This window comes from Mus musculus, chromosome 5, assembly GCF_000001635.26.
Source record: "Mus musculus strain C57BL/6J chromosome 5, GRCm38.p6 C57BL/6J".
NCBI lineage: Eukaryota > Metazoa > Chordata > Mammalia > Rodentia > Muridae > Mus > Mus musculus.
The window spans coordinates 124,862,569-124,889,209 of NC_000071.6; the positions used below are offsets into that span (position 1 = coordinate 124,862,569).

At 46.6% G+C, this 26,641-nt stretch overlaps 1 protein-coding gene across 1 annotated transcript; it reads left to right on the top strand.

Moving 5' to 3' along the window:
• Nucleotides 1-136: 136 nt before the first annotated feature.
• Nucleotides 137-26,062, top strand: Zfp664 (zinc finger protein 664). The gene is made up of 4 exons (NM_001081750.1): nucleotides 137-314; nucleotides 786-940; nucleotides 22,140-22,204; nucleotides 22,383-26,062. The coding sequence occupies exon 4, from the start codon at nucleotides 22,976-22,978 to the stop codon at nucleotides 23,759-23,761; it is 786 nt and encodes a 261-aa protein (NP_001075219.1). The 5' UTR covers nucleotides 137-314; nucleotides 786-940; nucleotides 22,140-22,204; nucleotides 22,383-22,975; the 3' UTR covers nucleotides 23,762-26,062.
• The last annotated feature ends 579 nt before the right edge of the window (nucleotides 26,063-26,641 follow it).

Genomic DNA, 26,641 nt, shown 5'->3' on the forward strand with positions numbered 1-26,641 from the left:
GGGACTTTGAGACGCCCCGGGACGCATGCGTGCGATGCCCTCCTCCTTCTCCCCGCCCCTCCCATGGGAGGGAATGGGGCTGGCCGGCCTGGCGCGTGCGCACGCGCGCCGTCTTTCCCCTCCCACCACCCCCATCCTCCCGGAGGCGTCTGGGTGTGCGGAGCGCGCGCGCGCGGCTCGGAGACGCACCTGTGAGGTGTCTCCCTCGGAAGGAGAGAGAGAGGGCGGCCCGGGGTGGGCGCGCGCGGAGTCCGAGGCCTGGACGCGCTCCTCGGCCACGCTCGGGAGGGAGTTGGAGCGGCCGACCGGAGTCGGTGCGTTTGAGTCTCTCGGCTTTTCAGGCCGGGGCGTGGGGCCGACTAGCGGGCTGGGGCTGGGGGAGCGGAAGGCGGGCTGGTAGAGTCCCGGGGGGAAGCGGGGGAGTCAGGAAAAGGAAAACAACCCATCCTTCAACCGGGCCTGGGCCGCGGGCATGGCGAGGAGGGAAGGGAAGGTCAGCGCGGTGCCCGCTGCGGCGCAGGGCCCGGGTCGGGCGCGGGATGAGGCAGAAGAGGCCCCGCGGGAGCTGGACTCTCCCGGACCGGGGCCCCATTGTTGTCCGGGGCCGAGGCGGGCGGGAGAGCGGCAGCTCTGGGAGCCGAGGGCCGCGCCCTGGAGCGCATCCAGGCGGGTCCCGAGAGAGCGGTAATGGCCGCGCGAGCGGGCCCCAGGGGCCGGGGGCGGGGGCGGCGGAGGGTCGTAGAGCGGTCCCGCTGCAGGGCTCTTGTGTCGGGTTGTGTCTCCAGCACTGCACGGTCCCCCGGCCGTGGCCGCTCAGCATCCCGCCCAGGTGATGAGGACCTCCCCGCGTCCCCAGCGCGCCAGGCTGCTGCTGTTGCTGCCGCTGCCGCCGGACGCCTCCATTGTCTGACCACCGCCAGGGCTCGGCTTTCACTGGCAGGTAAGCCGGCCAGGGCTGGGCGCAACTCCCCCTGCCGCCTCCGGGCGCACCGGCTTTCCCTGGAGAGGGCGCGGGCCGCCGTCTCCAGCCAGGTTCTCCGCTCTCCTTGAACTCTGCTTCTTTGTGAGACCTTTCTAGCCAAACTCCAGGCAAGTCGGTCTCCCGGATGCGTCTGCCCGATCGGGAGTTTTAGAGTGTGCCCGTCGCAACAAAGGAGCCCTGGGATCGGAAGTCATAGTACCAAGCCAGTGCCTCCTTGCCTGGAGTGATGTGTGTCCTTTAAACCTTGTATTGTTTTCAAGGGGTGGGACTCTACTTACTTTTAGGGATCTCTACTTACTCGGTTGGCGTGTAGTTTCCCGGAGCAGAAAAGTAGTGACCTCCTTGTCCCCACTACAGGTTAAGATTTAGAAATTGTAGATGAGCAGAGAAAGATGTTTTCTTGTAAAGGTGAATGCAGTCACAGATGACAAGTTGATCAGCCCATCTGTGTCGAGCTAACTCTTCTGCACGTGGCGCGTATTCGAAGTCTTATGTAAGGGCTTTGCACCATGATGAGTACTAACTAGTTGTGCGGTTTTTTTGTTTGTTTGTTTCCTTTTTTCCATTTAAGCTTCACCTCGACTTTTTAGAACTGTGACCTGGCGTTCGAGTGTTTTGGTCTATCATTGTTTAGCCATGTCCCATGGTGATGGCAACAGAAACTTTAATTTTAAAGAACAGCTTTTAAAAAACCAAACCAAAAAAAGTGGTGGCAGTTCTGTGGTACGGTGGGATTTTATTGGAGGGAGCTACAGAGTCATGCTAACTGTAGAATGGAGACTTTTATGATGGGAGACTTTGCTTAGGAATTCACACGGGTGTACCTCTGAGGTGACTGCAGACCGTTCTTTTGCCTGTGACCTTGAGGAGGACGCTTAGAGCCTCAGTTTCTCTAAAGGTCTATTCACTACACAGACCTCGCTGACTGCGTGTGAAAGCTGAAAGTATAAAGCGGTAAACAGAGACTAAGTATTAGTTCTGGAGACTCAAAACTCACCAACTTGCAATGGAATTTGTATAAATTTTTCATGAAATGAACATAATGTAGATTATTTACAACAGTCAGCTTTAAAACTTTTAAGTTTTTGATCCTGTTACAATTAATTTTTATGGAATAGTGGCAATGCTGTGTTTCTAATGAATACTTTACAAGATATCTTTTTCCTAATGCTTTTCTATTCTTGAAAAGCATCCATTAGTTGGTTTCTTTTTTGTTCAGATGTATGAGTGCCTGTAGCATGCCAAGAAGACCAATTTGCCCTGTTCTCTACAAGTTTAATCTGTAGAGAGAAAGGATGAGAGATTGTGACTAGACCTAGGCTATCTGCTAAGGAAAGTTAGGTAACACCTAATATATAAAAGAGCATAAAAATGAGAACCACGTTTTAGTTTGAGGACCCTGAATGGCTCCCCCAGCCCCCTAAAACTAGATTTAAACAGATCTGAGGGATGAGTAAGACCTGCTATCAGTGAAGTAGGGGATAATTTTGCAGCCAAGGAACAGTATGTGGGAAGGCCTTAAGAGGAGAGAAAGTAGTGGTCATTGTAGGAGCTAAGGCATCACTGGATGGTGGTTAAGGGGAGAGAGAGAATTACCTGACAGGGCCACATCGTGGATGTCTTAATAGCAGGGCATGTTAGAAATGTGGTTTTTAAATAACCTCCAGTTGCCACATGCAGAATGTGGTGATGTGAGTTGGAGAGTGGAAGTGGGAAGACCACACTGGCCATTTGCAAGTGCTCTTGGGGAAGGGGCAGCCTGCTCCTTAGAGACTGAATTCACACCACTAGCAAAAGTGGAGCCAAAATAGATGCTTGATTTTTTTTTTTTTTTTTTTAAAGACCCAGTTTTTTTTTTCCTTTTAAGAGATGGGACTCAATAAAAGCAAGAGCATAAATACTTTACAGGGCCTTCCAAATTCGAGGCACATTTTCTGTCATTGGATTTAATGTTTCTAACACAAAAGACACTTTAACACAAACACACACATACTTACACTTTCTAGAGGACATGTGTTTAATTCCCAGACCCCACATGGCAGTTTACAACTGTCTGTCATTCTAGTTTCTTCCCTCTTTGGGTACTATGCACATGGTACGCATGCAGGCAAAATACTCATACGTATAAAATAAATACAAAGCTGTCCAAATTTCATCAGTGATACTGTATAAGCATTAGACTAAGCATTTAGAAGCTTGCTGAAATTCCTGACAGCTCCTGGGAACATCAGTATGAGTGAAGAAGCTCTGACAAGATGGAGCAGAAGACTCCTTTTAAGCAGGGATGCTTGGTGTTTTCTGTACTGGGGATAGTGTGTTGGTTTTGAAAGTAGCAGCCTGGATAGATGTCTGTAATACACTATCAAACAAAGACACAAGCTCCATTCTATATTTACAAGATCCAAAACAAAATAATAATGGATTTGAGTAAAAACAGAAAAATATCCAGAATAGCCCATGGAAACCATGATTACTTGTGCAGGGAAACACTGGGGGCCCGTTTTCCTTCTATATGCTTTCAAATTTCCTGATATCTATATGAACACTAACTTATAGTGAAGGACTATAAGTTCTGTCATTTAACACAGAGAAATCATTGTGTTCAGTGCTTAAGGGGCGCGGTGCCAGTGGTACATTGACATTCTTATGTTATATTGGAGATATAGATCAAGCCTTACAGTACTCCTGTTTCTTGACATGGAAACCATTAAAGAAATGTTTTTACATATAAAAAGAAACTTTATTCACAAAATATGTAGAATGATCTTAAGGGTTTAATTGTAGAATGGCAATAATACATTCGCTAGATGATACTGCCACTTAAAATGTATTTCAAGGAAGTATATTTAAAAGCTCATGACTGTTACGTAGAGGAAAATTAAAAAGCACAGTTGCAAATATATTTTACACAAAAATTCCAGTATCTCCCATTAAAACCTGTGAGTAGAAAAAGTCTACAAGAAATTTGGTGAAAATGAAAACAATTGTGAACTTTGGATATTAAGATTTTGAGCAACTTAAACAATATACTTTTATAGTTAAAAACAACTACAATGGGGCATTCAGTTTTGCAGGTACATTATATTGGGGACTTGTTAGCTACATGATAAAATAATGCGCACATGTCTTTATTTATGTGTGTTTTTATTTTGAAGCAGGGTCTCTTTGTGTAGTCTTGGCTGTCTTGGAACTCACTATGTAGACCAGGCCGGCCTTGAACTCACAAAGATCCTCCTGCCTCTGCTTCCCAAGAGCTGGGATTAAAGGCGTGCACCACCACACTTTGTTGCTTGTGGTTTTGGTTTTGGTTGTTTTTGGTTTGTTTGTTTGTTTGTTTTTGTTTTTGTTTTTAGCCTAGACATTTAGAAATTGCAATGCAAGTGGATAGGACTCATTGGGAAATTATAAGTAGGGTAGGAACAATCTAATGCTTTAGAAAGACTATGTTAGAGTAGCGGAGACTTTAGGGGAGAAATGGCTGAAGTAAATGATGTGGTTAGAGAAATCTGGTAAGATAGAGGGTACAGGGCTTGGTAGGTGAGGCAGATGGTGCCTGCGTTTCTGGCATGGACAGTTGGAGAGAGGAACCCACTTAACAAAATAGGCACTATAATGAGATGTGGCCTTGGGTCCACTGAGTTGGAAGGACTTATAAACAGGTCACAGAGTTTCTTCATGGAGGCTTTATGAGCATTCTCTGCTCTCTGAAGAGCAGTGTATAGCTTCATCATTAATGCTGTTTCTCTGTAGTCATCTGTTTGTGAAATATGATTTTATGTTGCAAATTGTTTAAGATGGGACATGTCTGTAGGGCTTAGCCTGCATTGTTGGTATCAGATGGAGTTATTACAGATGGCTTGACTGTGACTTGAGGTGTTATTTGAGTAGTCTGGAGTTGCTTTGGGCATTAGTGGTCCTGCTTTCAGTCTTCTAGGACAGTAGTGCGTCAGAGTGATTTCTATAATACTGATGAACTTGTAAGCAGGGGACAGAACTGTAGGCAGAGTGGCACTCTAGCCATGCTTCCATGGTGCTGTGCCCACTTGACCCTCAGCGGACAGATGGGGGTTTGGGAATTGGTCATTTTCTTTAAAGATGACATCTTTAAGAGCACATGAGCCCATGTGAAGCACAATGAGGACATACTGGCCAGAGCTAGGTATCTATATCCTGGTGGACAAAGCCTCTGCAAAGATAAAGTATTTGGGAAGGTAAGAAGAGTGGTGTCATGAGAGAGAGACAGACAGACAGACAGACAGACAGACACTGTTGATGTGAGGGGCTTTCTGTGGCACGCGGCATGAAGGGGAGCGTTTTTCCTGACCTCATGTGAGTGCCTGTGCTCTGCCCAGTCTTCTGCCTCTGCCCATCTGTGCTTGTAGTTTCTCCTGTACTCCTCTTCTGTATGTGGCCTGCATTTTCCTAGAATGGCCCTGTCAGAAGGGTGCTCCTGAGTCTCTCCCCAGCTAACCTCATAGATGCAACTTTGCTGAACAACTATAGATTCTGTGGGAGGCACCAGTGACTTAGTTCAGTGCTGCTCCACTCCTGATGCAGAGTAAAATCCTTGAGTGTATGAGCGTCTGGCTCAGTGTCTGGGAAAAAGTGAGATGAGAATGCTCAAAGGTTTCTGGAATAAGTGAGGAAATTTCAAAGGGGTGGGGTAGTGGTACATTTAAACGGTCTAGAGGTGTGGTAATGGGAGTAGGGTAAGACAGTATTTGTCAGTTGATGCTGATAAGCCCTGATTTAAAGTAAGATCACATATCTATGTTGGAGAGTCATATGTGTATGTTAAAGAAGAGTGTTTTTTTTATTTTTGTCAGATGGTTTGTTTTTTTTTTTTGACAGAGAAACAGAGCCTCACATCTCAGGCTGACTGACCTTGAACCCACTGAGTAGCTAAGGATGATGTGTGCTGACATACCTGGTTTTATATAGTCTTGGAAGGGCTTTGTGCATGCTGGTTGAGTACTCTGCCAAAAGAGCTACATACCACCCAACTCTAGAAGAAGAGAGGTTTTTTTAAACAAATAAAATTTACTTTGAGAGATACTCTGGGCTTGGAATTTTTGTTGTTTCTGTACTTGCTTCTCTTTCTGGAGCATGCAGTCTGTCCTTAGTAATGTTATTCCAGAGCTCATTTTTCATAGCCATGCAAGTTCATAATGGACTTGAAATGGCATTCCATATAATAACCGTAACTTATTTCCACGTCTAAAATAAGAATAGCATGTCCCACAGCTTTGTGGCAGCTTATGAGAAACCCTGGGTAGCCAAAGCGGAACTATGGACTATGTATCCCCATAAGCTCACAGTGGACCAACGAAAAGAATCAGCAGCCTTTCTTCTGCAGAGCTAGTGCTGCTGTGTCTCTGGCTTTCCAGATCGTCTTCGTATTTATACTTTAGCATGTTGGACTGATGTGAAACACTTCAGAGTCAGCACTGTCCTTGCTGTCAGGTCTCTGTTAATCTAGTTGGTAACTTGCTGTACTGTGTCTTTACCTTCTGATAGAACTGAGTGCTACGCCTTGGGTAGAACTCAGAAGCTCATTTGAAGCTGCACAGAGCCTGTGTAAATTCTCAAGACGGTTGGCAGTTAGAGGTTTGTGCATGGCTGAGGCATCTCTTTGCTGGTGTGAGAGTGCCCTCTGGAGGTGCTGGGATGAGTTTTGTTTTTTGTAGCAACTAGTTGAGACCAAGGGCTAGATGATTGAAACTGGCAAGGACGTGAATTGGGAATTGAAGTGGACTCGAAATGGCATTACTGAGGCCTGTCAGGCCAGCTGAGGATGGAGGAGTTTTGGTATAGCTAGGGAAGGATGCTGTTTGGAGGCAAAGAAATACGCCCTCTAGTAGCCTATGAGAGAAAAAAAAAGTGGCCCCAGGTTACTGGGGGAAAATGGATGAAAGGCAAGGCAGGTTGAGTTGGGCATCTGGCAGCTAGAGGAGGGGGTAGGAGAGGTAAAATGTGGCTTTTCTTCAATGATTGTTAAATGCTAAAGAAGAGGAACAAGCCAAGGGACAGTTGGGAGAGGTGGGGCGGTGCTGGTGGAGGGTCCAGATCACTGGGCTTGGCAATGCAGAAATGTCTTGTGAGCCATAGGTCAGTGCCTCACTACATCATCCATTTTACTGCACTAAAAAACAGTGGAGTCAAAATAGACCTTCAGGTGTACCTGTATTTAGGAGGAAGGCTTAAAGGAAATGATGACAGTACTGGGCAGGGTCGAGGAAGGAAGATTTAGAGAGTAGGGAGCTGCAGATGTGTAGAATAAGGAGTCAACAAGGGGAAGATTATCGAACAGTGCTCTTCAGAGGCAGTGTAGCAGGCTGGACAGCCGGGTGTGGGGCTACAGAATCTCAACCAGTGGAGCTGGTGCTGGCTGCCAGGCTAGGAGCTGTCACAGAGGACAAGTGGGAGCCTCTGCACCTGTACACTTTGTGCTGCCAGAGTGATACTTGCCCTTTTTGTAAATTTCAGCTTTGTATGCATATATTCACTCCATGGAACACACATATGGAGACACTTCCATTCTCCCCTCCTACCATGTAGGTTCTGGGGACCAAACTCCGCATTAGCCTTGGCAACAGGTGGCTTTCTCTACTGAGCCATCCTGTAGCCCCTGCCCTTTTGTTTTTACTGACCAAATGCAATTGTTCATATCCTTGTGATAGTTGAGAGAGTTCTTGAGTAGGAAAGAACAGATAAGACCAAGTCTTAATGATTATTTGGGCAGGTGCCAAAAGTTAAAGCCCCATTTGCTGTCACAAGTGACATATTCTCCCTTTTGGTGGAAATAATGGTATAGTTGATAGAAATAGTAGGCGATGTCAGAGGCACCATCAACAGGATAGGATGGTAAAGGGGGCAAGGCCTTGGGTTATGAGTTAGCTTTGAGTGACAGCAAACTGTGATTTCTCTATGGGAGCCCAGTAGGTAGAGACCATCCTGGCTATAGACATGTTCCCCTACATTGAACTGGTATGCAGACTTTTGGAGACCTTTTCAGTTACTTATTGCAGTAACCTAATACAAGAAGCAAGACAGGTCAGGGTTCGTTTTGGCTCACAGTTTTAAAACAGAATCCATTCCATCATTTGGCATTTCGAACTGATAGCAGACAGGACTAGAGCTACACTATATAACCTCAAGGCCTGTACCTAGTAACCACAGCTACAGCCACACTCCACCCTTCTAAAGGTTCTCCAATCTTCCAAAGCACATTACCAGCTATGGACAGAGTAGGGCCGCTTCACATTCAAACCCCAGCACAGGTCTTGACTTCAGAGAACTTATAGCCCATGTTGTCGTCATCGTCATCTGTTGTGTTTCCCCATGCTGTGCTGCCACCAAACTCTATAAAGGATCTGTGCGTTCCCTTTGTTCGCATCCTGTAATACTGATCTTAGCAGTTCTCAGAGCTTGGGGTCTGTTCTGCCTGCGGGATGAGATATCCTTGTCACTCCAGAAGCAAATGTCAAATGTGCTTTGTGGAGTGGACTTGGGAGACCCTGCTTGTTTCAGGGATCAGAGAGCCTCCTGAGAAAGCTACATCCTTAGGAACATGGAAGGGGACAGAGATCTGTCAGCCCATTTTAAGAAGGGGGATGTGTGTTGTCAGGATTCTTTGGACCTGGGACAAACCTCAGGAACAAGGGCATCCTTTCCAGGACAATTGATATTTCTTGTCTTTCCTAAGCCCTTAGATTCACTTTCTTCTCTCCGTCTTCTGTTTTTATCTTGCTGATGGGCTCGCCTTCCTCCTGACTGGTTTGCTGTGATCTGTTGGACCCTCTGCAGCACTTGTGGACTTGGTAGTCTTCCAAGTTCTTTTCTCAAGCTTACCACTGCATTCTTTCAGTGTTGTTTATAATCCTGAGAGGCAGGGAAAGGCTGATTTTGTTGGTGCTTTGATATTTAATGTTTTAAGCCCTGTCATAGATAACAGTTAATAATGTATGGCTGAGAAGCACTGTGACTGTACGGTAGCACAGTAAGGACCAATAACAGAACTATGTGTAAACTCTTCCCCGTGTGTCCTCCTTATAACAAGTCCCACGGCCCCTTCTGTCTACAGAGAAGTTGGTGAGAAACTGTCCCTTATGTGACTGTCTGTCTTGACAGAGAGCCTTCCTTGGCACTAACAGTCCTGTTTCTCTTACACATGACGACTACTAACAGTGCTATGGTCACTTTCATCAGTGTAGTCTCCTGCCAGTTCCTCTCCCTAAAGTCTGAGAACAAATTAGCATCACCCCAGCTTCACAAATTACTTGGTGAAAGTATGTCCTATCTAAGTAAAAACATGGCAGCGAGTTGATGCCAGAAAGTCCTATACCTAAAAACAGACCTTGAGATTTCTACTCAAACTGCTGTGAGTGTGTATATGTGTTGGGGGAGGGAAGGGTAAGTTCACCAGTGAGGATGGCTGTGCATCCATCTGTGTAGAACCAACCCTGCAGACTGCTAACATTATTGTAAGTGTCCAGGCATCTTTCACTTCATCCTGTTAGTACCTTTTAGAAGCTGGGGCCTTCATTGTAACTCCTTTCTTCACCTTCGAGTGAAGATTGTGTAACAGGGATGGTAAAGCCAAGCCAGGAGTCCCTCTGTCTGGCTTGGGTTTGTCTTCAGTAGTCCTCTTGCCTGAAGCATCAGTGAAAAGCACCTCTGGCTTTTGTCTTTCTCTCTGGGATTCCTGCCAGCTGAGTCAGCCATCCAGCCTCCGTGACCTCCATCTCAGTTGGATGTAGTTCCTCACAGTGTGGAGGGTCACTGTGGTACTAAACAAAGTTTACAGATGTCCTTGCCTTCTTCCCATGGTTTCTGGAGTTTCTTCTTTGTTTATTCATGTCTTGAATCTATATGTATGACTGGTCTGTCCTGTCTTGTGAGCTTTTCAAATTGCCCATTCATGGTCCCCAGTTCTTGGACACACCTGCACTCCACAGTGTAAACCTGGTGCTTTTGTCCTTTCTTTGTGTTTAGTAGAACCCTAAGACCTCGATGGCCTTGCAACCACTAGTGGCCCTTCCTTTGCCTCCTCTGCAGCGTCTTAAAGGGCTACGGTCACTGTGGTCAGTTTTCCCGTTGTTTCACCATTTGTCTTAAGATAGAGACTCTCCTCAGAGTATTTTACTTTTTAAGATTTAAGATCCCTTCCCTCCTCTCTCCGCCTCTACTACCCTCTTAACTCACTTTCCCATGCCCTGAATAAAGTCTATTCTATACTTAAAAAAAAAAGATTTAAGTGCCCTTTGTGGGTAAGCTCCTGTACATTTCTCTCTGCATCCGTCCTGAGTTTTTGCCTACCCTGTCTTGTCTTAGTCAGGGATTTGCTGTCTGGCTCCTTGTTAGGGGATGTAAACTGCTCATGCTCCAAGTGACGACAGGCTCTCCTCCCAGTACGTTTTCACTTTCTTTCTGTTAAGCAGTACAGTAACGCCTGAGTGGCATTATGACCCGGGTATAACAGTAGCCAATGTATCGTCCCTGGGTCATGTGATTTATAGATTAGCAGAGACGTGGGTATGGAAGGGATGCTGTTGCTGAAGGAGATCACTTTCCACTTTGCTAAAAGCTGTCTTGTCTCCCTGGAGCTGGCTGATGTGGGCTTGTACTATTCTTTAGCCTTTCTTCTGCCTTTTCCTGGCGGTGGCTGAGCTTTCCAGCCTATTGGCTTAGGGTTTGAACTGGTTCTGGTTTTTTGGCACTCACTACTGTAGCCACAGAGGAAGGAAGCTGGGTTAGCAAGTGAGAGAGAACAGATCTGGCCTATCCCCTCCATCCTTTCTTTTTACTTCCTATCATCCTGTAGTGCAGATAGGCACACCACTCTGGCGTAGGCAGAATATAGAAAAGAGGACATTTTTTATAAGTTACACCCTGACCCTTGCTAGGCCTCTTAGCCGTGGCCTAAGGAGCTTCTGTTTCATTGGTTACCCATTGTGCTCTGGAAAGAGCAGGTACCTCACCCGTCAGTGATTACTCCTGGGATGATCCTGGCAGCTTTCTTTTTGTTTTTCTTTTTTTTTTTTTTGTTTTTCTTTCTTTTTTTTCTTTTTAGATTTATTTATTTATTAAATGTATGTGAGTACACTGCAGCTCTCTTCAGACACACCAGAAGAGGGCATCAGATCCTATTACAGATGGTTGTGAGCCACCATGTGGTTGCTGGAAATTGGACTCAGGACCTTTGGGAAAGTAGTCAGTGCTCTTAACCTCTGAGCCACCTCTCCAGCTCCCCCTAGCAGCTTTCTTAACTCTGCTCAAGCTGAGGCTGATGGGAACAAGTAACCAGGATCTACATAGTGACTACATTAGTGTGAGACCAAGGGTTTGAACTTGAGTCTTTTGTCTAGAAAGAAGCCCTCTGTCCTCCAAGTTATTCTGAAGTTACGCATTTACTAGGTAGAAAAGATAAGTTTAGACCTTGTGTGTGCTGTTCCCATGAGACTCTCACTACAGGCTGCCATCGGTCCATTACAGTGCTGTCTCCGTAGGAGGTGTTGAAGAGTGAGAACAGTAGTAGCCTGTCAGCCCGCCCTGGATTCAAGGCCCGGAAGGAGCAGAGATGGTGGGAGACAGACAAGGCTTTGGCTTGGGTCAGACTTGGAGCCTTCATTACTATAGATGAGCTCATGGCCTTCAGAAGCCTTTGTGAAGTAACACATTTGGCAGACACCAGATTCTCATACACTAATTAAGTATATGAAATAAACAAATATTTAGCCTCAGCTATGCTCTGGGCACTCTGATAGACAGTTCCTGGTTCCTTTCTGTAATTATCCCAGCTAGTCACTGTGCAGATAATATCCTACTGTGCAGATAGCCTGAGATCAGCCGGGATCACACAACAGGTGGCAGAGCTCAGGCCTCCACCTAGCTGTGCCAACTTCTAGGTCATTTCATCAAGAAGGTTTGGCTGAAGGGGCTATAGATGCACACTCAGGACTCTCCATGATATTCATAATACATGCACTTATCTCACTCAAAAGAGAACTTGGCCTCTTTCCCTTTATAATTTTCTGTTCTTCTCTGGACACAGTTTCATAGTCTATGGAAATTTCTAGTTAAAAATCAGACAACCCTTTCTGTCTTTCTTTTTTTTTTTCTCATTAGACTAAGGTCTCTGAGTTGCAGTGCCCCCAGGACAGAGTGAAGGCATCTCTTCCCTATGCCTCTGAAAACTCATGGCCCAGGTACTTCATTTTATTATGAGCAAAACCAGGGATCTCAGATCTTCTGTCAATAAGGGAACAAGTTTCTACAGTTTGCTATAATTCCAAAAAAAGGAGAAAGAATTTGCTTGATGTCACCAGTCTGGTTTTAGAATGAGCTCGCTCGGATCTGGAGCCCTTAGGGAAGCGTCTTCTGTTAAAGTGGTGGCAGGAGTGCATTCAGAACCCATCCAGGAGAAGCCAGCTGCTAAGGGAGCGTCTGCATCCTTACAAACCATTGTTGAGATACTGCCCAGGGGCAGCCAGTCCCAGAGGGAAACCCTGTTTGAGGGTCCCTGCTCTAAGGCGAGTCCCATGTTCAGAAGTTTTCTAGACTATCACCACTGTAGCTGCCTGTGGCCACACGAACTGGACTCCTGAGTGCGAGGCTAGAGCTGTAAAAGGAGGGAACAGCGAGAGAAGTAAAGAGACCAAGACAGATTTCTGATCATGGCCCAATGTTTGCTAGCAGTCTGTGTTTATAAAGGGGGAAAGCCAATCTCCAGGCTTCGTTATGCTTTGTTGCTAAGTTGTTAGCACTAGTCTGTCAGAGCTGTTAGCATTAGGTCACCAAGTCCACAGGTTGTCTGCTATCTCAGGAATATCTCAGGAAGGTTCAGCCTCTTAGCAGTAGCAGCGTCTTGGAGAAGAGCAGAGAAGAGCGGCAGGTAACAGAACAATAGAACCAGCTAGGTCGGAAGGCTCCACCCCAGGTGGTCTCATTCCCAGTGGCAGCAAGGTCTGAATCAGCCTGCTCAAGGCTGGGGGAGGCTACAGACCACTAGCATAGAGGGTCAACCATAAGAAACAGATTCCTGCAACCCTGGTACATGCTGGGACTATTCTGAGCTGGACTCCCAACTCTCTGGCTTCTAGAGTGAAGGCAAATAGACCAGACCTCAGTGATCTTACTTAGACTGCTCCTTGGTACTCAGCTGTGGCTTTCTGCAGTGGTGGTGGTGTGGGAGAAAGGTTAACTGCCTGTCCTGAGCCAAGACCTGGGGGAGTAGTGCTAGCCTGACATCCCATTTTGCAGGGGAGATAGCACACACAGGCCTCAGTACCAAATGGTCTTTTCATTGAATTTATGTGACACAGGGCCTTGGACTTGTGCTTCCTCCCAGACCTGTCAAGTTGGAGCCTGGTGGCTTTTGGTTTCTTAGGCTTCCTGACTACTTTTGAGGAGGGACGCACTCCCTCATGGTACCCATCCTTCAGAGAAGCAGCTGAGACCAAGGTTAGTAAGCTACTCCTGCTTAGAAATTACAACCCTTTAAAAGCACATCCTTCAGAATGATCTTAGAGGACTTGGAGTGGGGTTTGTTTGAGGACAGTATGGTAGTGGGCATCACAAAGCACATACAAGTTCTGCTGTTCACATGTGCCCAAGCCACTTTCTGCGTGGATTTTAGGTGGATTCTCAGCCCTTGGTCTCTCTGAACCTCTTTAAGCTTGGAAAAATTATCAGAGAGCTTTAAAGTTCTATGGTTACAGAACTTTAATGTCTCCCATAATAGAAGTGAAAATTAAAATTTTATGAGAATGTTAACTCGGAGCTGGCAAGATGACTTGGCAAATAATGGTTCTTGGTCAGCCCTGACCACCTGAGTTTGATCCCCATGGTGAAAGGGGAGAGCTGATACCTACGACGTCTACACATGTTCTCTCTCTCTCTCTCTCTCTCTCTCTCTCTATATATATATATATATATATATATATATACATATATATATATACACACACACACGTACTATAGATATATATACATATAGATAGCAAGCTTGCCAACACTCATCTATCAGTACACACACAAAATGCAGAAATACAAAAAAAATGTAATGTTTTATCACTGCTTAGAAATGGAAGGGAGCCGGGCATGGTGGCGCACACCTTTAATCCCAGCACTTCTGAGTTGGAGGCCAGCCAGGGCTATACAGAGAAACCCTGTCTTGAAAAACCAAAGAAAAAAAGGAGCCAGTTAGGATAGGGAGTGGAAGCAAAACATAAGGTGTTCTCCATAGGTTCCTGTAGCTACCCCTAGGTGACAATAGCATGGTTCCCTGTGCTTTCTAGGCAGACGCACTGGTCACGTAATGTTCATAAGCTGTCTGAGTGCTTTTGCACAGGACACTGAGATCAGATGAAGGTGTGGTATTGTGTCTCTAACATTTGTGGAAGTTGGGTCTTAGGCTAACATGCTTGAGATCCCAGTGCCAGTACAGCATGAGAGCCAGAGCCCAGATTCCAAGGTGTCTGCTGTGTGCTCGGCCCTGCCTGTCTGTCCTCAGGGTCCTTGGACAAGTGGTTCTCTCCATGTGTAGAGGAAGAGCACAATACTATGGACGCCAAGTGGTAGATACAGAGAGATTACTTCTAAGATTACTTTAAGATTTCAGAGCTGGGGTGGGCTCAAGAACAAACTTGAACGTATTCCTCTGTGCAGAGCGTGCTCGACCTAAGAAGGGCTTCAAGCCTCTCTGAGCTTTCAAATTAGGGTTTTACCTGTGGTTGACAGTGGGCACTTGGATGAAATTTAAGGAGTAGAATGAGAAGGCACTGGGCTGGAGTGAAGAGTATGCCTCCTGAGGAGCACTGGTGGCTGCTTACACATAGTACCTGGCCTAGGGCACTGCTACTCATCCTTGTGTGCCTGAGGCAAGTCTGCCTGTATTGTGTCCTCCATGGCATATAGACTCTTAATGACTGGCTGGCTACTCTGGTGGTAAGCCCTTGCTACCCACTCTCCCCTGCTACTGCCAGCTACATACAGTGCTTATGTTTCCTGGGGAAATGGAAGGGAAGAGTGAACTTACTACAGTGGAGGGGGGCGGGCATTTAGGGGTTTGTGAATTGTCATCTCTTAGAGGAACAAATATAAATGAGATACACAAGCTGTACCCCTTCTTTTCTGAGTAGACAGGAAGGGAATCCAACTTTTAGAGTATGGCAGACCTGGGAGAATACAGGACATACTCCACATTGCTAACAAAGAGGCATTCATTATGTGCATTGTCTCCAAATGGAACAGGGCTCCCAGGAGTGTGCCATTTCCTTCCTTAGTAGTTTCTCAGGCTCCTGTCACAAAGTGCTGTGGACAGATTTTATTCTCACCAGCTGTTGTGAGATGATGGTGGCCTCATTTTTTCTGAAACCCCAAGGAAACTACAATTTTGTCTGACATATTCCTTGATATGCTGTGGCTCGTGTACACATCTCAGTCTCTGCTCTGTCTCTACTTAGCTGCCTCTATACTCATAAGGATGCCAAACTTAAAAAACAAAGAAAAAAAAAGAAACCATTGCGGTCCAACTTTATCTATTAAGTCTTCATCTTAACCAGATGAGGGCCACATTCCAGCCTGTATTAAGTAGATCAGAGAGATGCCAGTGTGTACCCCTCCTTTCTTGACAGAGTTGATGGTACTAGGAGAATCTGGCCACTTGGTCCTGCAGTTAGAGCAAGGAGAATCTGTTACTGAACTATGGTTGGGCTAAATAGTAGAATAGCTTGGGACCAAAGTGGGTGTTAGAGGGAAAGCCATACTGAGAGAGTAGGGATGTCAGGAGCAAGGCCCAGATGATTCTGGGAAGCAGCGTTTGAGGAATATTGAAGTGGAAGAAGGTGTCCCCATCACAGAATTCAGAGCAGCATATAGACATTAAGGCAGTGCTGGATCATATTTGCCTAAAGCTCTTACTCTTCTAAGACTATAATCCTACCACCCCCAGTGCCCACCCAGGATATCCCATCTTTTGTCCCCTGCTGTCAGTCTGCCCCTTAGGACAAGCTCTTATTCCCTTCCTGTCTCTAGAGACACTACCACTTTGGGGGTCTTCCCGGGAGAATGGATTTATTTCTTTGAAACAGAATTCTACATGCTGTGTGTGTGTCTTGTGTTGTAGACATTATTTAATCCCAATCTGGTGTTTCTACACTGCCCTGACCATTTTAGTTCCCAAGTAAAATACACACACCCTTTATATTTACAATAAGGTTTAATCAGCACTAGAGCTGGGCAGATAACTACCCTCTGCTATAGAATCTCCTTTCTATCTGGGCTGCTCTTATCTCCATTTGGCCAGCCTTCAGGGCCATGTTTTTATGGCTCACCTAACCCATGGCAGGTTCTTCTTCCTCCTGCATCTTCTCTCATGATTCTTGGTAAAAGACCAAACCTCAACAGTCCAGTTTCTGTTCCACCACTGTCTTCCCCACACTGAACATCTCCCCTCCCAGTCCTCCTGTGGCTATCTTGTGTAGCCATTTCAGCTTTTAAGTGCTCACCATCTATATTCCTGGGGGTTAGGAGGTGAGTGCCTCTCCCAGAGCTTGCTCAAAGGATTCTGGGACTGACGCCTCATACTCTCCAGAGCAGACCCAATGCTTGGCCCTAGTCAGATGTCCATAGAACGCAGGCCTCTGTGCCTGCCTCTGTTGTTCTGCATCTAAGAGGTAAGCAACAGAGCTGTCATCGTCTCTTCTGGTAATAGCTCTCTTCTAGGCTGCCAGGTATGCGGGCTTTTGGGCATCGGAGCCACTCATCAGCATGCCCTGGGGGAGCTAGGATTCAGGATCTTCCAGCACGGTCTTCCAGTTCTCAAGGCTTTGTGACTCATTGCACTTTCCCACCCATGTATCACTACCCAACCACCATGACACCATCTGCAGCTGTCAGTGAGAAAGGTGATCTGGTCGCTGTTTCCCTTTATGGTGAGAAGTGGTTTCTGAGAGCCTCTCTCTCAGTAGAAAAATGGTCAGCATGTGTGCTGCTCATTTTCTTTTCCCAGAAACTGCTCCTGATGCTTTGGGTGGCTGAGTATATACCACATGCTCTGGGTAGAGTGAGGTATGATGGTCATGTCTGCATGTCTGACCTAGCAAGGCAGTCCCCACACTCAGTGCTTTATAGTCTCTGCCTAGCATGGGCTTACCGGTACTTCAGAGCACTCACTGCTAGCGCTTAAGAAAAGCCTAAAGCGTCATTTTTACTTGACTTATGAGTAATAGGGTCATTGTCTTCAAAGCACTGCAGTTGTTTCTGAATAGTCTCATTTCAGATACCATAAGGGAATGATGTGGACCTCAGGCAGAATTATTGCCTTTCATTTTTAGAAGGAGAGAAGGACTTGGGGGCGGGGATCTGGTGCAGAAGGAGCTGGCTGCAGGTCAGAGTAGGTACATGTAGATGGCACAGTAGCCGCCTGCCAAGTTTGGCACACGCCTTACACATTTCCAGCAGGTGGGAGGCTCAGGACAGGGACAGTGGAAACCAGGACATGTCCTATATCCCCGTGGGAAGGCAGCGATCTAGACTGGCAGGCAGAGACGTCTGCAGTGGAGGCCTCTGTCCTTTTAGTGTGGTTGTTAGGAAACCTCTGTCTTGAAGAAGCCAATCATCAGCAGTTCTCCCCCAGCCAGGGGCTAGGTCCATAGATGACCTTCACCCCTGCTTTAGGGCAGGCAGGGGCTGGGTCCATAGATGACCTTCACCCCTGCTTAGGGCAGGCAGCACCAGCCTGTCCTTGCTCTCATCTGTCTTGTAAGGTGAGCTTAAGGATTAGGTGGGGAGGAGCCAAAAAGGACAGTCCCAGTCATCATGTCTTTGGGAGAGTTCGAAAGACTGATTAGAACTTGATCACCACAGGGTGTCAGACTACGTAGAGAGAAGAAAACTTGGGACAGAGGGGCTCAGTGAAAGAGTTGGCAGTGAACCATAGGATGGCTGGATCAGAGAGAAGATACTTGGAGAAGTACCTTAGACCAGGATGGTCATGACAAGCGAAGGCTGTGGAATAGGCACAGCCTTAGAGCATCATGAGTCTAGAGCTCTTTGAGGAACTTATGCCAGGTGTAGGCTGACAACTGCTCGGGATTGAAGAAATATTTCTAGAGAACAGATAGGAACACATTCAGTTAAACTCATAGAGGGACAAACCAGGATGTCAAATAGAGGGGAGCAGCCTGGGTGCTAGCAGAGGCCCTTCCTTGTCCAGGGCACATGGTGCAGTGTGAGAAAAGAATATGCTGTGCTGTTAGTTAGAATGCTAAGGAAGCGTATATCCAGGACTTTCAGAAAAACAGGGAGAGACTAAGTGTCCATTTGAGATTTGTGATCCCGGACCAAGTCTGATGGCACCATTTAGTGCTCAGAAGCATGTGCAAACAAGTGTGGGGAGTTGGTTTAGAAAGACAGGGGAATTACTCAGAGTGGTAGGAAAGTTAGCAGTGAGTGGCTGAATTGAATCCTGCATCAGGTGTGAGAGCATGGAGACCCAGGAGGATTGATTGGTATGAGTTCTGTCCTGGTAAGAACAGACCCGGTGCCATCGTAGGTGTAAGGGGGAGCAGTGGCAGCAGGGGGAGAGGTTACTGGGGGGGCTGTGCTAGAATGGGAAGTGGGAAAGGAGAAGACAGCCAATGTCTCAGTGGGAGGACCAGCATGGACTAGGAGACTGGAGATGTGAGCAGAGAAGACTCCATACTGTTCACCAGAAAAAATGCTGTGACAGGTATTTGTGGGCAAAGGACAATTTCAGTCCTGATGGACTGGGTGCTGCCAGACCTACTGGCTGGCCTTAGCCTCTCTGTCATATGGGGTGCTGTGGCTGGCTTGCATGCATTACTCAACTGAATTGTGAGAGTAATGTTAAGTATCTTTCTAAGAGCTTAACAACCCTTTATTACAGCAGTTGTATATGCAGAGGCCTATCAGGCTTTATATGAAAATTTCAAATGAGTTTCAAAGTAAAGAAAAGAAACAAATGGATTCCTAGGAACTCCTAACTACAGGGCTCTACCTGATCCGCATGTTTTTGTTTGTGGTCATTCCCAGGGTTAGTCTGTGGTGAATGCTGATTCCCAGATGCCATTGGTCCCAGCATCCTGAGCATGTGCACAGACACCTCTTTCCCAACAACAAAGCACTGAGCACTGTAGCCTTGAGCTTCCAGAGCTGGCTCCTTCAAAAGGCCATTTCAGTTATATTAATTTGTAAAATAGATGCTTCCACCTCAGAGAACTGGCATCCAGTGTTGGTGCCTACATGCTCCTGGGCCCTTCCCCAGTGTGCTGCCTCCCCAGCTGCTGCTCTGTGGAGATTGCACACCTTTGCTCTGCATTACTGGGTGGAAAGTATGGACCCATGTGGAGAAATCCCAGAGAAACTAAAGATAAAGAGCTTGTTGGTTTTTTATTTTTGTTTTTCAACAAACTCAAACTCTCTGGTCAGCCATGCATGTACCAGGGAATGTTACAATGACTAAAGGAAACTGTGTTTCCAGTGCCCTTTCTCCCCAGCCTGGCATCTGAACTTTTTTCCAAGCAGGGGAGCTCCCTTTCTGCCTCGGCCTAGGTCTCACTTGGAGCATCTGTGCTTGCTCTGTTCTTCCTCCTGGAGCTAAGCTGACGCTTGTGCACTGAGGTGAGGATGCAGCAGCAGTACAGCTTCATGTGGCTTTGTGACCTGACAGACTCTGAGGGAAGTCTGCCATCAGCTGTTCTCCTGTCCCACCTGTCCTTATGTCCTACCACCAGAGTCCCCTCTGCAGGGCCAAAGCCTAGAGCCTCTCTTCTTGGGATGCTTTTTGGGCATTTAAAGCTCAGAGCATTGGTCCTCAATTTCACCTGCATGTGAGGCCAGTTTGAAGAGGCAGCCACACCAAGCAGGTGCTGGTGGGAAGTGAAGATGAGGCATAAGGCTTTCTGGAGCTTTCTGGAGGCCTTGAGGAGCTTTTAGATCTACAGGGTTTGGAGCTCTCTGCTGATGACTTTGTGGGCAAGACTGACCCACACCTTGGTTTAAGGAGATCCTGTGGAGCTTTGTTTGCCTAGTATTTAGGCTTTGGGTGGTTACCTGGCTTGTTTTCTGAATTTTGATTTGCTTTTTAAAAATCTTTTTGTTTTCCTAAAAATTATGTTGGAATTGGCTCAGAAGTAAGGCTGATACTGGCTTCCTTTGTCCTCTTCTGTGGCTGCTACAGCTCTGCCTTTCTCAGCTCTTCTGAGACACTTAGACTCAGGTCCTGGGTGTAGGCTCAACTGGAGACTTGAGCCATTTGTGGTTTCGTTAGTATCATAGCACCACCTAGGTAGGGGACCAGGGGGCGGTATGCCTTGTTTGCTATTGCAGAAGAACCTGCAGGAAGAAGGTATCTTTTCTTGGCACTTCAGCAAGATACAGAGTTCTTCCTCATCCTCTCTGTACCCTGGACTCAGTGGCTTGAAAGGCTTGCTATTTGCATTTCTTACTTTGCCTGTTTTTCTTTTTCCTCATTTCATTTCTGAAGCACCATATCATACCATGTCTCTCCTGTGGGCTTCAGGATGACCCAAGACTAGACATTACTTTTAAGTAATCTAGTGGCATTTCCCTGTAGGTACAGTGCCCATGTGCCACTTAATACCCTCTTTTAGCAATTGGTTTGTGTCCAATTCGAAAGGAAGACCTGCTATTGTGTGATGGCCTGGCTGTCTTTGATCCAGAGCTGCCACCCCCTGTTGCCTTGACTCCTTGCCGCAAACAGGCTTTCCCACACAGCCTGGCTAATGTTTCTCTGCCTGTTCTCTGGAAGCTTACCCCAGAGGTTCTGTTTGGCTTGGGGCAGTGACCACTGCTTTACTGTGAGGATCTCACAGTCCTAACACTTTAAGCAAGCCAATGATTTGCTTGCTTACAGGTTCAGAAGTCCATTATAATCATAGAAGGAAGGATGGCAATGTCCAGGTAGGCAGACATGGCACTTGAGGACCTAAGAGTTCTACATCTTGTTCCAAAGGCAAACAGGAGAGGACTAACTCCCACCTGGTTAGGAGGAGGGTCTCACTGCCCCTTCTCCCCCCCCCCCCCCCCCCACACACACACACAGTGATGCACTTCCTCCCACAAGGCCACATCTCCTAATACTACCACTCCCTGGGCTAAGCATATTCAAACCACAATAACCATATATACATGCATATAAAAAATTAGGTAAGTTTTTAAAAACCCTTTTTATAGAATCCTTTTAAGACCCTTGTTGAGGGTCGTGGAGGTGGCTCAGTAGAAAATGAAAGCATGAGGACTCACATTTGAATGAATCTACAGAGCACTGTAAAGTTGGGCATGGGCACATGCATGTAAGTATGTCTCTAAAATCCCAGTACTCAGACAGCACACCGTGACAAAAGACTGTCTCAAACAAGGCGGGAAGTAGGGGCCAAGGTTGTTCTCTGACTTTCACGTGTCCCCTGTGCCTATGAAAAGCCTGGAGAAATACGGCGGTGGCAAATGTTTCCCATCTGCTCTCTAGAATGAGGCAGCATGTGGGGTGTGGGCAGGGTTCCTAAAGGATCCTGGGCATCCTTACAGAGCAGTAGCTGGCAGAGCCTGGGAGTGAGCAACATGCCACATTCATTCTTCCCCGTAGTCACATTGCAGTACAGGAAACAAATCAGAACCCAGGAAATAAAGAAAATAACTACAAGTTGTATGTTCCTTGAAGAAACCAAATAAGATGAAAGTTGTATCCTGCTTAGGGTTGCATCCTTACTCGGGAAAGGAGCTGACATAACCACATAAAAGTGGCGCCTGCCCTGGGAGCGAACAGTATGAAAAGGCTGGAAGGCAGGCTGCAGTTGGGTTGTATAAGAACTGAAGAGAAAGGATGGCCATGCGGGGCCTTAGCACTCAGGCTGAGGATCAGATGCTATTGGCATGCCGGAAAAACATGTAGATGGTTCGGCCAGGGGAATGTTGGACACTGACATGTTGTATCGCCTTTCTCACATGTGGGGTCGATCTTCCAAAGTGGAGATGGTTTTTCTCCTGCAGAACAGCTATTCTTCAAACTCACTTATTGGTCAGGAGGAGTTCTCTTCTTGACAATGCTCATGTAATTGATGAGTTGCTACTTGGCCTAAAACAGGACCATGATGTCTTCTAATTCTTTTCTCAGACCTACAAATCCAAGCTACTTCTCTCTGGAAGATAAGAGAGCTACCTCCTCAGGACCAAGAAAAGGTAGGTAGGGGTCGGGGTGTGTGTATCTGTCTGTCTGTGTGTGTGTCTTGTCCTATTCCTCCTATGTCCTGTCCCCTGTGCCCTATTCCCATCCCTGTCTCATTTAAGTAACGTTAATCCTGACTGGACGTTTCTGGACTAAAAGGACCTTGCACGTTATTTATTGTTTGTATTACAGAAAAACAGCATGCTACTCTATAGAGTCCCCAGGAGCAAGACTGGCTGTTCCTGAAGCCAAGGAGCCTTTATGCTGGCAAGGCCTGCCATCTGATGGGCAGGAGGCAAAACGACGTTCTGACTCTCTTGAGGGTGCTGTGGAGGCTCCTCACCAGCTGGCACCTTCTGCCCTGGGCAGACAGATCATACTACTCAGGCTTTTATGAGTGAGAAGTAGAAGAGTACTGTATATCAGAGAACGAACGACTCCAGGGGCTCAAAGCAAAGGCTCACTCTTTCCTGCTCCTGGAATGTTGACCACTCAGAATCTAAAGGAACGGAAGCTCTCTGTGATGAGCTGTGGGGTTCATATGAGAGTCAGTGTGACTTGGTAATCAGTGGGAGCTCTGAGTGAGGAGCACTATGCAGGAAGAAGCCTCCCACAGAAAGACAGGCAGGGAGAAGCTGAGGCTAACAGGTAGCTTGCCCAATAGAGCAAGCCTGAGATAGACTGTCAAGATGGCGAAATAAGAGGCTTTATGAAGTAGCAGTCCTGGAACTCTTGGTTGTAAGGACACTTTCTTCTTTAAGTCACGATACCAAATAGGAAAAAAAATGATCTACAAGTGCCCCATGTGCAGGGAATTTTTCTCTGAGAGAGCAGATCTTTTTATGCATCAGAAAATCCATACAGCAGAGAAACCCCATAAATGTGACAAATGTGATAAGGGTTTCTTTCACATATCAGAGCTTCATATTCATTGGCGAGACCACACAGGAGAGAAGGTGTATAAATGTGACGATTGCGGTAAGGATTTTAGCACGACGACCAAACTTAATAGACACAAGAAAATCCACACTGTGGAAAAGCCCTATAAATGCTATGAGTGTGGCAAAGCCTTCAACTGGAGCTCCCACCTTCAAATCCACATGAGAGTCCACACTGGGGAGAAGCCGTACGTCTGCAGTGAGTGCGGGAGGGGCTTCAGCAATAGTTCTAACCTCTGCATGCACCAGAGAGTCCACACTGGGGAGAAGCCCTTCAAATGTGAAGAGTGTGGGAAAGCCTTCAGGCATACCTCCAGCCTCTGCATGCATCAAAGAGTCCACACTGGAGAGAAGCCCTATAAATGTTATGAGTGTGGGAAGGCCTTCAGTCAGAGCTCCAGCCTCTGCATCCACCAGAGAGTGCACACAGGGGAGAAGCCCTATAGGTGTTGTGGGTGTGGGAAGGCCTTCAGTCAGAGTTCCAGCCTCTGCATCCACCAGAGAGTGCACACAGGGGAGAAGCCTTTTAAGTGTGATGAGTGTGGCAAGGCCTTCAGCCAGAGTACAAGCCTTTGCATCCATCAGAGAGTACACACCAAGGAGAGGAACCATCTCAAAATATCAGTTATATAAAATGTTTTGCTAAGAATTAAAAATCTTAAACAAACCCGTAAGTGCCACTAGGAAGGAAACCTCAAATCCACCTACACTGAACCCAGGAACATCTACAGCAGTCCCCAGAAAAACATTCTTTCTGAGGAGGTTTAGGTGAAGTTGTGTTTGTGAACTCGGAGTTCTTCTCTGTATTTGCCCAGGATGGAGCACTCTGTCCCTGTCACAGGTGTGGTGATTCCTGAGACTGGCAACATGCCACAGAGTTGAAATAATACTCAGAACTCAGGAGCCTTGCCCAGCCGCTCAGTCACCTGCCTGCTGTGCTTCCGGGCAGTGCCAGGCACTCCCTTGTGGGGCTCATGCTCCTTCTACCTACCGGTCAGTGCATTCAGAAGTGGACAGCTCCCGGAAGGCCGAGTTCTGGTATTGCTGAGGTTGCCCTGACATAGCTTTCCATGTATCCTGTTATTTCTGAATCCACCTTACCTCATGTCCTCAGAGTACCTATAAACACTTACCCCTTCCTAGATGGCATTAAACTCCATTCTAGATGTTAGGAAAGTTGTAACATGCACACTCACTCAGCCGATCAGGAATCATTGGCAGATGCACATGCCCTGGAACTTTCCCTTAGTTTTGTGAACTCTGCTAATCACTGTGTCTCTAAGTTAGACTTATTTTCTAGTGGCTTCAACACATGTTCCAACTTGAATTTTTTTCTTTTCTTCTTTAAGTAGCTGAATGTATATATCAGGGAGGAAGAAGCAAGCAAAACTGAGCTTGCCTTCTTCAAGAGTGACCCTTTCGGGCTCCTTTTTTAGGTGGTGGGATTGAGTCCCTACTAGCTCGGAAGGCCTTGAGAGGGCTGATGGGGAAGTCACTGAGGATGAATCTGTCATCTCAGGCAATAATGTGTAGGTGTCACCATGAGTCACATACAGTTCTTTTTAGGCATGAGTGTGTATTACTGATCCAACATCTTCATTCATTCACTGAGTATTTATTGAACGCCTCCTAGGTGTCGGACATGTACTGGGTGCTGGGAATGCCACTGGATCATGAAGTTCACCTCTGGAGGAGACAGGATAAAAGTGGTTAACACATTAATAACGTAGTTTGCGGTAGTGATTAAGTGCTATGAGAAACTAGGGTGGTATGTAGAGGGGGGTGGGGGGCCAGGTAGCAAGGGTCAGGGACTCTGCGCTGAAGGTGCTGGGGTCAGGTGAAGGGAGCAGTGACAGGACACAGCACAGGTGCTGCTGGCTCTGGGGACGAGATGGAGGTGCTGGAGGTAGTGTGTGGGGAGGGGAGGTGCTGAGCCATGAGCTTAGTGGCTAGCATTTATAGACCTGTTGTGTTTGTTTTGTTTCTTACTGACTGATAGTAAAACTCATGGAAGAACTCAAGAGATGTCGAGACCAAAAGTCCCCAGTGACACCAACACAAAGCTCGCAGTTCCGTTTCCTTCTCGTTCCTATTCTCCGTCCTCCACATGCAGTCCTTTGCTCAGGAAGTCTTTGGGGAAACTAATGACCTGCAAATTTGAAGTGGGTGACTGGCTTGGTGGCTTCTGCTAGCCATCTAAGGCTGGATAAGGAACTTCCCAGATGATTAGAAGTACAAGACTTGCTTTGTTTTGTTTTCTTTGGTTTTTGTGTTTTTTTGGAGTTTGGCTGGAAGAGGTTTCTGTAAACCTGAAGCCTTGGTGCATAGAGGGCTTTGTGGAAGCACATAGTCAGCGGCTGGGGTTGAAGAGTGAGTGTCACCATGCCTTTTAGTGGAGACCTGCAGGCAAGCCTTTGGCCCACTGATCACTGCCTTTCCCCCTCCACCGAGGGCTATTGGCTGACAAAGCCCCTTCCTGGCCTCACAACCACCACAGTGATTTCCTGTAGTGTCTTACACTTCCATGTCACCACAGCGTGGAGCATTAGAGAAAAGCCTGGATAGACTTTTAGTTGATAGAGAGCCAGTTGAAATATCATCAATAGAATTTTAGTTTAGGGAAAACTGGTTTGATTTCTAGCTTTATTACTATTAGGTATGTAAGCTTGGGCAAATCGCTTAACCTTCAGGTCTAGCTTTCTCACAGAATGAGGACACTGGACTAAATGATTGCCCAGTTTCCAGCTAGTCCTAGAGTTCTATATTTCTACATAGTTGAATTATTTTATCATGCGGTTGCTGGGGAATACAACTAACACTTTTGAAGCTACTAATTTTATGTCAAGCTTTAAAGTCCATAATTGTTATCTTCAGAAATATTATTTGACCTACAGTATGTTTAAATCAATTTAATAAAATCACTTTATAACAGGACCCTATGTTTCCTGTGTGGTGTATGAGTTCAGTAGTCCTGGCGCTTGGGATTGGCTGTCATTTGTGCTGTAGAATAGATATTCGTAACAAAATTTAATCTTACAATGTTGATAGCAATCATACTCTGTGCGTGACTCATTTTGGTTGTTATTGTCTGCCTGGACCCTTGGACATGTCTTTCATGAGCCCATTCTTATCTCTTCTGACTGGCGCATCCTTGGCAAAATGTGAGGCACTGGTTAAGCAAGGCCACATGCATGACCTATTGTGAAGCAGCCTAGCAGCCACCAGCTCAGAGAAGATAAGTCTACCTTCTGGTGGCTGAGATGGAAGCGACAGCTGCCCAGATACTTCCCCCAGGGAACACTGTTGGGGAACAGTGGTGTTGCGGCCCTTTTGGGTACACGGAAATAGGAAATGAGGACGCTGCAGTTTGGATCTTGAATGTTCCCACAGGGCCAACCAAACCTTGAGACATGGGATGAAGCCAGAATGGGGAGCCGGGAGCTGGAGAGGCTGAGCAGTTAGACTACATATTATTGTTCTTGAAAAAGACCTGAGTTTGGTTCCCAGCACCAG